A 12,414-nucleotide genomic window follows, 5' to 3' on the forward strand; every position below is an offset into this window, starting at 1 on the left:
TAATAACATAAATATGTTTTTTTAAAGTAACCAAGCCAATGGGGACAGTCTATAAGAAATAGATGCAGTGGATAGGAAAATTGAATTTTAACTTAAAAGGAAATCGAAGTTGAAGGTCTTCCCACCCTCTGAGAAAATTAATTTTGATTTACATATTTTTGTGTACAAATTAAAGGCCTTGGGACCAGAGTCTGAGAAAATCTTACTTTCTGTCGCCATAGCAGAGGGAGAAAAAACGTCGTAACCCTCATTTTAAAGAATCAATATGGCCTACTCTTGTTACATAGCACGTAAGGTTTGTTTTTTATAGAAATCAATGGAAAATCAAATAATAGCTTTAGGGCTACATTGTAGTACTGCCACACGTTACAATAAACGGAAAATATATTTTCCAACGTATACCTAAAATTGTTAATACTGTAGAAACGTTTAAATGTAATTAGTCTTGAGTTTTCAGGAAAGAGGAAATTCGAAGTAGGCCCTCTATGGGCTATAGGACGCCTGCCATGATCAACCGACAGGGAGACAATTCTCTAAATAGTGTCAGGCCTACTGTGTGTGATATTCATTTACGTAGTCATGATCAACGACTAATCTACCAATCTGAAGAACGGAGTAATGCAGGCAAAGGCATTGAAAGCTTCTAAAAACCAGTTCAATCCTTAGGCCTACAATAAGCCTATATGCAGACCCCCGCATACCGAGATCCTGAATCTCACATTATATATAATTTGCAGTACTGTATTTAATGTGATACTTACTACTAAAAATACGACTAAACGTCCAATTTGTGTATACAATCCATCTATACTCAAGGTCATTGAACCTAAAATAAGGGTCACCGATTATTCCATTTGATATCAATGCTGTATGGACACTACCAGGTACCACAACGCTTGTTGATATTGCTGTCAAAATAATCAATAGTAAGTTTATTTACTACACATAAATTACTATTTACAAGTATAATATTAAAACAATAAACACATTTAAAAATTAAAACAAAGAAAAAAACGTGTTCAATTTGAACGACACATAATATAGAATGATATAGATTTGTATCGTCGGCAAAATACATAATAAAATGTACCTTTTATCTTAGATTAATACAAATCATTCCCATTCAATTGTCCATGATGAATGATAAACAGAACATAGAGAATTATTTATTTTATCTATGGCAATTTCATTTTCATTTCATTTATTTATTCGACCAATAAACAGATACAGAACAGAACAGAAACAAAGCACAATGGTCAGGGGAAACTAAAGCAAAACTATTACTATAACGCAAAGAGTCTGTTGCCCCTTGTTTGTGGCTCCATCTCGGGTCGTAGTGCAAATTTATGTCCCAGCAATCAATTCATTGAAATAGAATTGCTAGTGCGTAACTAATGTATTCATATGTGGGAGGGAAGTATGGGTTGTTTACACTAAACGAAAACCAGATAAATGTTCATAACACGAGAAATCTCAAAGCTAAAAGTCTCTATGAGACATACATTTTTGCCGACAGTTCTGTTGATGAAAATGACGAATACTGTAGATACGGTCTACAATAAATCTTGGCATGTGAATATTAAATGTTAACCTATTTTGCATAACAGGTAAACTAATCATGATTTCTGTAGTTTGGTAATGTTATATTATGCAGACATTCCTTATCAGTATACATCATCGGAAGATTGAGTCATGGTTTCCAATGTAGATTTCACTTTTAAAAGAAAACAGTCTACGTATGTATATCATTATTGTAGACATTATAATTTATATGTAGGGCTATAGTTTAGGCATGAAAGATTTATTTTCCAGCCACATCACCTTCAATTAGCCAATTTGGCCTACAAGATCTCTATAAAGTCTCAGTTTTCACTTAAGCACTTCTTAAATCTTGACTTAAGCTAAACTATTGTTATAATAGCCAGCTTGGAACGCTCGATGGTAAAGAAGCATGCCAAATTACGATGTCACAACGACTGTGTTTTCGACATTTAGTGTTTAGTACTTACTTTCATTTGCGTCTTCTAATTTCCATTCTCCATTCAAGTCTACTTTAATCTCACAAAGACTGTAAACGATGAGGGTGCAAAACACGAACAAGTTGCGAAGGCATGACATCATCAACTAAAAATAGAATTCCAATTTGTACAAGTTAAAAAAAAACAGTTAAATTAAGTATATTGATAGCAACAATGCACGTTAGTTGGCTTAGATTATTACCCAAAATAAGTACTGAATACGAGTTAGGCCTATTAATAAGCAGAGCTATTAATAGATAAACGGCGAGATATAGTGTAAACAAGGAACTCTTGGTCATAGAGCCCTTATTGTAATGGTTCAAAAGTATTACACTACCATTGTAGGCTACACATCTAAGGTTAGAAAGAGAGTGAGAATTTGGAAGCTAAAACCCAGTCAATAATTTAGGCCTACTTTTGTATTGGTAATCAAATTGCATGACTTAATTATTTTATTCATAAACTAAGAACACCTCGGCTGATAACAACAGGAATACTAGGCTACTACAACGGTTATAGTGACACTCTTAAAAACTAAAACCACCTTAATATGGGAGAGATTTTTAGAACTTACATTGTATGCGGTTTCTACGCTGAGATAAGAAATATGAAAATTAGATGATTGAACGTTGCACTGTTACAGTACATGCTGCTATATCAATTTCTTTGATAACATTATTCAATTGTGTAGTATATGTGTTTGAATACTGTACTTGGCACAATGTAAACAACTTGATATTGGAAGCACGTGAACTATCGCTACCCTGGATAATTACGTCACACTTAATTCATATTCAATAAGGTAGCGGAATATAACTAATAAACAATTCATGTTTTCTACACTGCTTACCGGGCTGCTTACCTACGAAAAAGTATATAGGCATTTTTTCTCATGTGTTTTTTCGAACTGCAAACTTCATTCACATTACTAGAAACTGGCATAAGATTTATCTGGGGTTTTTCTCAAATGAAAATTAATTTTTCTTTATTAGACGTAGTTTCGAACATTTTGTTTTGTTTATTTTATTAGGAAATTCCAAAGTTTGTTTAAGCTGTTACAAATTTTAAAAACCGAGGCAGTTAAACATAACATTTTAACAAATGACCTAGTTAATAACTTAGATCTAATAATAAAACTCTAATATAATTAAATTGTAAACTGTTTGTATAGCTGGGAGTAACGGTCAACAGAGATGAAATATTGACCTATTTTTTCTCTCGCTAATCTTTTTCAGAAATTAGGCCTACTTCTTTTGTTTGTTTTTTTTTTGTTATCGAGAAGAGATTTTTAGGAATTACACTCATTTCGTTAGTATTGATATTATAAAATATGCGGGTTTTGATTGAAATACATTCCAATAATGTAAACAAAAATACCATTTCCTCTTTCTTGCAATGAATGTCCCTGAATATAAAACATTGAAGAGAAACAATTTGGTAGCACATACAATATGATGGGTATTTGTGTATGATGTTGCCTTAAGCTCTGTCTACACTATAAAACGTTATGTGACAAAAAAATAAATGGACATGATAATGTCATATTAATACCATTTTTGGGCACATCAAACTTTTTTCAAACTGGTTTGATTACGTCATAACTTTTATGGCACAATGTACAGTAACACGAGGAAACGATTTTTACATTACAGGGTGCTGTGGTCTTGTGGCTTTTAAGTTTATTGACTATTTATTAATTTATGACATGACTTTAACGCAGTCATTAGACTCGTTCATATTTTAAATCCATTAAAAAAGAAACCATAGCAATTATGACTTACATTTAAAGTAGTTATTATTGTTAAAACCAATGAGTCATACACTTTATGATCAGGTTGTGGTGGCTATTTTCACAGAAGTCGTAATATCTAATATACCTTTACGAGTGTATCCATAAAAAAACTTAATAAACATGTTTAAGTACGTTATTAACAGTACATTGTATTGTTCAAAATCAATTAAATAATTGTACTCGACAACAAAGTAAACATAATACATATTTATTACCATAAAAATGATAATTATTGCCAAGTTGTACTTAGTATTATTTTTGTTTGCATCTTTTTCAAGATAACGTCCAAAGTTATCGTACCCGATTTTTTATTTTTAGAAATAGCTATATAATATAACAGCATACCATACAAGTTATGTTATAATTCAATGAAAATATAAAATCAAATCCAATATAAGTAGAACGAGAATATACCAATGTATGAACATAAACTCAACAATTTTAATATTGCATTCCTTAAGAAAAAGATTGCCAGATGAAAGTTACTGTACATTAATTTGCAAGTTGTGTGATAGAATTTGAGGCGAGTACCATGTCATGTTTCTATTGCTTTCTTGATTGATTGATTGATTGATTGATGCATTCACAATAATACAAACAAAATAGAGAACATATATGAATGAATACATGATAAAACGTATGAATAAATATTATTGCATTCATGGATCAGCCAATTAACCAGTAAAGGTTTCAGTGGAGACAGAAGTAAGAGAAATTATTGTAAAATAGAAAATAAATGTTAAATTATAAAATATACCATAAAATACTATACAGTTAAATGTTTTTTTTTCAAATTAGGTAAAATATCCATTCATTTATGATATACTTTTTAAAATAAAAAATGGAAATCACTCAATCTTAAACAATCATTAAAGAAAATATAAAAAAAAAAATATATTTATAAGGTAGATGCTAAACAAACGATAACAAAAAATTCAGAAAATCGTTTACTGCATTGTTACTTTTACATGGTGCCGTAATCGGGTGTGGTCGCTCGCAATTGAACATTTTACCAGGTCCCTCCACAAATTTCGGTTATGTGCCATCATCTGTATTTTTTAGAAGGATTTTCTATTTTTATTAGGCAAGAGTTTTAATTTTTGTTAACTCTTCTCAGGTTTTATTACGTTACACATAAAAAGTCAATTTGTTTTTGAATTGCGTTGCAGAACCGAATAAATATCTCTACGGAGTGGATGTTTTGGATCTGGCATAATTCCTTCAGTTGACAGAAATTAAACTCAATTAAGATGTAAAGCCCCTTTTTCACTATGCATTTTAATCTGCCGTTTATATCAAGATATGGAAAACAGATAATGTAGGCCCTAAAATAGCTTAATAAAGATTGACATGACTAAAGAAAAACAAATATGATGTGAATTGACTTTAAATCTATACAAATAATATACAAATGATGTACATACGGTTGTTGCATATATTTTTTAAACAATTCTGTTCTGTTTGTTAAGTATAGCGCACTACCTGTCAATTATTCGGAAAAAATGTATTGGTGTTTTGTATAATACCGTGTACTTAAGAAGAGATATTGCCTTGAAAAAATATAGATTTTAATAATCACAATAGTATAAAAATAGATATATTTGGTCCAGTGAAAGACACACACAAACACACTTTTAGAATATATTGCAAATCGAAGTGGCGAATGATGACAAAACTTTTACATTCCACTGAAAGTAACTTTATAAAAGTAACTTTGTAATAGAGTAAGTAACTATTAATCTGCTAAATTGTGGCTATGAACCACCAGATTAGCCAGTATTATTGTACTTAATCGTGGAAATTCTACGAAATTCAACAGTCCAATACCCATCTCACGCTAATGGGCTAAAGTCTTTTAAACCCACACAGGCTGGTGCAATCTATGGAAATCTATCTACAATTCAATGAAAAAAAAGAGGGTAGGACAGTCCCTAATGAATAGAAGCGCATCCAACGTTCTAAGCCCTTAGGTCAACCCCCTACATAACAGACAGGACCCGAAAGAATGGCGTCTGCAGTGACACTTTTTGATGCCCGTGACCTTTATTAAATACTTTACATTTATTCACAGTTTAATCCTGCGTCATGGACAACTGCATACCGCATATACACATTTGTATCTTGTCCTTTTAGATATAATAATTAAGCAAACTGGCATAAATTATTTCTATTTCAGGTTTCAAAATAAATCAAGCAAAATATGTTTTTCCTTTACGTTCATTTAGATATACAAAACTGACTCGGTTTTTCACTTAAGCACTGTACTTCTTAACTATTTGACTTAAGCAAAGGGATGTTAAATGTTATATATTTCTTCTTGTTTTTTTGTTGTTTTAATGAATAAGTACATAAGTACAGATATATGCCTACTCACATATATCCAAACGTAAAAGAATGTTGATAAATCAATTATTAAAACACTCATACAACAAATCATAAATAATGGTTGACATAAACAATGCACTGTATAATAGCTAACTTAAAATCTACGGTGTGAAAAATAAATACGGTATAATATAAAATATTTGGCATATAGGCCTACACAGTGACTTAAAATTGTATTTGCTACGAAATCGTGCCAAACCGCAGACTTTAGCTTTAATGTTAGTGGACATAAAAGTATCGACGCACTAATAACCTTTCACTGTTGAGTAGTTATGCATGATGTTATTTTGGTTTCGAGCAAATTTTATTTTTCATAAATGAAAGTTCATACTGTCATTAATAACCCTAGTATGTATTTGAAGTGAAGGAAATCTGGCTACGCGCCAGTTATAGGCCTACACATCAGCTGTTTTGACTGGAGGAATAGGAAGCTCGACCGTGTCCATTTAAATATGATAATCATTTTCAATTTTTACGCAGAAGGTAATATCAATAATAAGCTTGCAAAAATGTAAATATTTTATAGTGTTCATTATCTGTTATATAATTTAAACAACAGTTCAACCTAGGTGGTAACACTAAAACTAAGGAGGAGCTATTGTGGAGCAGGTTTACAAACAAAAGGCAAAACTAAATGTTTACAAGTTAAATGAGAACAACAAGAAGAAATAACACATTTTCTAATGGCCTTATTTGCATCTTCCTACGGCGGAACAATGGGTACTACGCTGCTTTTAAAAATACTATGTTTCATAGGCCATAAATGGCATGTAAAAATATACCATCTTATTATTAATAATTGGCCTACATATAAAATCGTTGTTGGACGTATCGATTTCTAATATCAGTATTTTCTACAAAAAAATGTTAATGTTTAACGGCCATGAGCTCTAGCCTACTACTCCTAGCCAAATAGTCACTTCAATCGTGGTACCATGTGTGCTTAGATCCAGAAGGAAATTGATATTTCTAATGAGGACAGACAGTAGGTCTATATTTTTATAATGTTAATAATGAATTAGGATTAAATATTTTATTTTCAACATATGAATCACTTTATCTGTGGATCATACGAAAATTAAATTAAAAAATGAAATTAGTAAACATCAGTTGCTTCATCATATTGAAAAAAAAAAAAAAAATATTTTTTTCCTCAATTCTTCATTTTTGTAAATTATTTCAATAATTTATGATTTTTAAGCGGATAAGTGAATCAACAATTTTAACTTAAATCTAACTAACTGCGAACTACAAACTAATCAACAAACGAATTTCAAAACTAACGAAAAAAAATAAAACAGTGAACCAACTAACGAATTACTAACACATTGACGAAATAAATTAACTACAAAATAACCACCACAACACATTGATATCACTATAACTAAACTAACTGACTACAAAAACTAAACGAACCAAAATACCAATGGACAATCTAGTAACCAACAAAGTAACGAACCAACAATCATGCTGTTTTCAACGAACAAAAAACAAGATCCAATGAACTGCTGTAACAAACTAACCGTAAACATGATCAACAAGGCCATATACATGGCTGCAGTCGCGTGCTAAAATTTGAGTTAGTGTTTACCGACTGACCATCCGACCGACCGACCAACCGACCGACCGACATAGTGAGCTGTAGAGTCACAATTTATCTAGAATGAATATATGCACTTTACGAACTTCATAATATAACTAAGCATAAAACAACATGATGGGACTGAAACATGCAACAACAAAGAGACGATTTCAGACAATTTACCGATTTTTTAAAAGTTTATTTTCCGATTAAAATTACCATTTTTGAATTTCAGGAATTTTTTCTGATTATAAAAAACAAAAATCTTTTTTTTTTTCATTTAATAAGACCATCCTGTATCCGTGTATTATCAAAATTTCTGTTTCAACTCCTCAACTATAAAAAAAAAGTGTTACATTTTTAATGATAATTGGAAGTTGGCGTCATAAAAGTCATTACTTCAGACAAATTTACCCAAACTTACTTGAAAAATCATGTTCAATCACGAAGTAGGCCTACATATTGAAAACAAAAATCGTGATTGATAACAAAAATAATTATTATAAGAAACAATCAATTAATGAATTATGATTCACATCACTCTAAATTAGTTTCCATGTTGGTTTAAAGGAAAATAGTTATTGAGTACACTAAAGATGTCGCTCCGAAGTGGTAATAATGTTAATGCAATACAGGCAAAAGTTGTTTGAAAGTGAAACATGTAACACATTTAATACGTATAACCATGTTTGTAGTAGTATGGGAACTAAACGTTAGTACAGATGAATAATATAGATAAAGGAAGGAGGTTGCGACGACTTATAGACACAGAACTTGTGTAAATTAATACATTAGTACATCATTTGCCCAAGTCGCCGTCCATTTCTCGCGACGATACATCATCAGCAGAATACAAGAAGAAGATCCGAAGATTTGACAAAAATGGAGTAAACCAAACGTATGTGAATTGAACCCTTATATGAAACCATAGGTCGTGGGTCATAGGTCTTCACAAACCCTAAATATCACTAATACATATTCGATAATCAACCATGAACTTTATGTGAGTATTTGAGAAAACGATACGTGGCATTAAGTGGTATATCATGATTCATATCACACAAATTTAGTGTTCAATGTTAATGTTATATGACGATTAATTTAGGAAATGTCAGATTGGTTAGGTCTATTCTGTGCGGATGTTTGCCAAGCTATTACCAATTACACTGCTCCTCTCCATTGATGAGCTAATTAATCTAGAGGCCTAGAGGAGGTTAAAAAATAAATCTTATGAAAATTCAGAAATTAGGTACTAGTGGAACATTTACTACTTGGTGAGGATAAATTGATATCTTATAATACAGGCTTTTATTACATGTTGAACTTGTTCAGTCACATTCGTTTCAAAATATTGCATACGGTGTAAAAATAACTCATTAGTGTTTAAAATAACATCAGCGTTATCAGATTGCAATATAAAATAAACATAAAATATTATATGCATTGTTTTTTATTTATTTTATTCCAGTGAATAAAAGAAATGGCGAAGTGGTGAGCTAGCATTGGTTATCGTTTAACTCTAGTCAAAAATTTAAATGAATAGAATAGTATTAACAAAAAGGACTATACACTGTAATTTGTACAATATACAATAATAAATAGATATTTAAAATACAATCTTGCATAATATTAAAAAGTTATTGTTATTATAATTAAAATGGTTGCTGACTCCCAATATTGGCCTAAATAGAAATCAATTTTTAAAGGAATTAATATATCTACTTAACTGAAGTTATTGCATTTTTATAAAATAGTGCTAGGTTTTATTTATAATAGTTATTGATAATTATGATGATTATGCCTGCCTTATGCCTTATTCTGTCATCCTATCAACTTTTGACTGAAAAATGCGTAAAAAGTTCAAGAAGTTCCAAATTCACATACAAAATTATATTCACGAAACGTTATAAGAAAATAAACAAAATGGAACATTTATAGCTACATTTAAAAGAACAAACTGAAGCTGAATTATATTTTAGAATATTTTCTTTAATTTAGGGCCTACTTTACATTCGTTTAATGGATTAAACTTCCTAAAACTTTGGATTTTTAAACTTACAAGATATTGGTTTAGCAATACAATGCAATAATATTATATGGATGGCAAATTTGATTGATAATCTCATGTAATGTGTTTCATTTTATTCCTTGTATTTAGCCCTTATAGTAAGTTCTTCTCTAATGTTCGATTAGTATTATTACTTCTAAAGAATATTCTATATCTGAATGACCACTTTCCGTGAAAAGCTTCGATGATTCAGTGACCCTGAATTCACTCATTTATCCTTAAGAGTTTTCTAAAACCCGTCACTGTTTTGTCAAAAGGTCAAATATAATTACAAATTGAAATATCTACGAAAAAGATCGTCTACAATGTGAACGCTAATGAACGTAGGTCAAACTATTGTGTATTCAGTACATAATGACGTCATCAAAACATCTGACCAATACACTTCCATCTGTTACCGCCCTCTTTTTTTAAACTTCTACAATGCACGATAGAGTTCAGCTCTTCATATTATCTCTCCACCCCATTAACAAAAATAAATAAATCCTGGATCGTCCGCCATTGAATATGGCAGATCTCATATATCATAATAAACACTAATACAGAATAAAAATTTTTTAATATAATACCTAAGAATACATAATTGTAAATTATAAAATAAGATTAAAGTTTCACTACAGACCAAAATGACGTTTTATATAAAACCACATTCAAGTCTAACTATTGTCTGACCATTAACCATAACTCTCTGTGTTTATAATTCAGACAATCTTACGGCTGCTCTAATTATTATTTGTTTGTCTAGACATGCAATAATTACTATATTTACTAGTTTCTTGCAGTTTTCAGAGAAAATATTATCAAAATGCTCATGACCGCCTAGCAATTAGCACAAGTATTTTCACCCAACAGTGCAACACAAAATAAAAGTAATTACACATTTTAAAGTTAAAATTACATTCTACAAAAGAGTCGAGATAGTAATATCAAAATGGAACCCAATCTACTTCATTCATCAGTTCTAATTATGCATTTAATAGATAGATTCCTAGGCCCTAAACTGTCGTCCTCCGGAACAGCACGCATGTTAAGGCTCTTATTAAGCAATTAAGCGTGTGTACCGTAATTACCTTATAAGTCAGGGATTTTGTCTACTGCGGACATAAGATAATTCTGAATTTCGTTTTTGAAATAAAAGTAACTACATGTCTCTCATAACAGACCATCTTAACTCTATGAGCCGGAGCTATAGCGCCCCACTAATCTAGTCATGGAGAGTAGCAGTATTGGGCTTTTTGCTCAGGCAGTTATCCTTCTTTTTGAGGGAGTTGACACCATAATTAAAGATATGATCATTCCGTATAAAAATTAGCTCTGATCATGTAAATATGATACTGCTGCTGCAAAGAAAGGAAACGGAATACATTAGAAGCCAAAAGGATCAAATCTGGATTTCAGTGGCGATAATGATTAGTAATTACATAGGCCTACACAATACTCAATTTATTAAGAGGGTTAAGGTTTTCAAGATGAACATTTGCAGGCTATATAGTTACTACTATACCTTTCTTTGTGTATTTTCTTGATGGTTACCGGTATGTATTTAATCAATACGTTTAAAACGAGTTAGTAAACATAACCGACAAGTTTAAAACTAGTTACTAAACATAATCGACAATTTTGCTGCTGATGTTTGTGAAATCAGTCAATCAACAGTGGCAAATTAAGAGTTTGCAAAACAAAGGTTTGCTAGTCTACTATAAGCTTACATTGTTAGGAAAACGTTCTTAAATGTGTATGTTCAATATCAGGCATACTAACTGTAATGACAAATAACAAAAATTAATCTGTCTAATACAAACACTCTATTACAGACGAATAGTATCACAGTAACCTATGCTCTACAATTCAACTCAAAATAATATTGTAACCTTCTTGACATAGTTTATATAATGTCAAAAAAAACTATTCTAAAGAGACGGAGCACGGTTCATGAAAGAGTGTGCTTGGTTTGGACGTGTCTATAAAATAAATAAGTTCAGTTCGAAGTTATATTCAAGAAAAAACCATGGATCCGTAGAATTTGGTAGAACAACCCCTTCCTTGGTGACAACGGGGAACTCTCCGCACAATTCTTTAACACAGTAGAAGTCAATACCCATACATAGGGCCTACTGAAAAGATTTAAATGTTATTTATTTAACCTAATGCATTATTTCTAGGTTATACGGAGTCTTTTATAGCACTTGTTTACTTAACAATGCAATTTAAAAAATACAGTTTTAAAGAATACGGTATGCATTTAAAACCAAAATCAAATTCAAAATCTCCCTAATCGGTTTAAACTTGACATCACACCTTAAATATTGTCCAAGTTAAATAGAGCATTAACACAAATACGATACATATCTAAACTTGACACAGAAAAGCCATTCATTATAACGAACACAATTACTAGATTATTTCAACCAATCAGAGACGCGATCCGCGTCACATTCCAAAATCCAGCGTTTCATTCATAGGAAATTTACTTGTTCAGGATATTAATCTCTCTTGTACTACCGGGATTTTGCAGTTGTCAGATTCAGGGTTATTCTCGGGTTCGCAACCATATTTTAACTTGCGAAGC

General features: G+C 31.1%; 1 protein-coding gene across 2 annotated transcripts in view; it reads right to left on the reverse strand.

The window, feature by feature from the left end:
- Nucleotides 1-12,414, reverse strand: part of LOC144835071 (beta-mannosidase-like) — a 109,083-nt gene that overhangs the window by 73,928 nt on the left and 22,741 nt on the right. The window contains exons 1-3 of one of the 2 annotated variants that reach the window (XM_078690093.1): nucleotides 2,593-2,609; nucleotides 2,010-2,124; nucleotides 762-908 (exon numbers count right to left, since the gene is read on the reverse strand). In XM_078690093.1, the coding sequence (XP_078546219.1) occupies nucleotides 762-908; nucleotides 2,010-2,121 (259 nt within the window). In that variant the 5' untranslated portion in view covers nucleotides 2,122-2,124; nucleotides 2,593-2,609. Of the gene's footprint in view, nucleotides 1-761; nucleotides 909-2,009; nucleotides 2,125-2,592; nucleotides 2,610-12,414 lie in introns of those variants that run through there. The other variant, XM_078690094.1, reaches the window with a different exon arrangement.

Source organism: Antedon bifida, chromosome 2, assembly GCF_963402885.1.
Source record: "Antedon bifida chromosome 2, ecAntBifi1.1, whole genome shotgun sequence".
NCBI lineage: Eukaryota > Metazoa > Echinodermata > Crinoidea > Comatulida > Antedonidae > Antedon > Antedon bifida.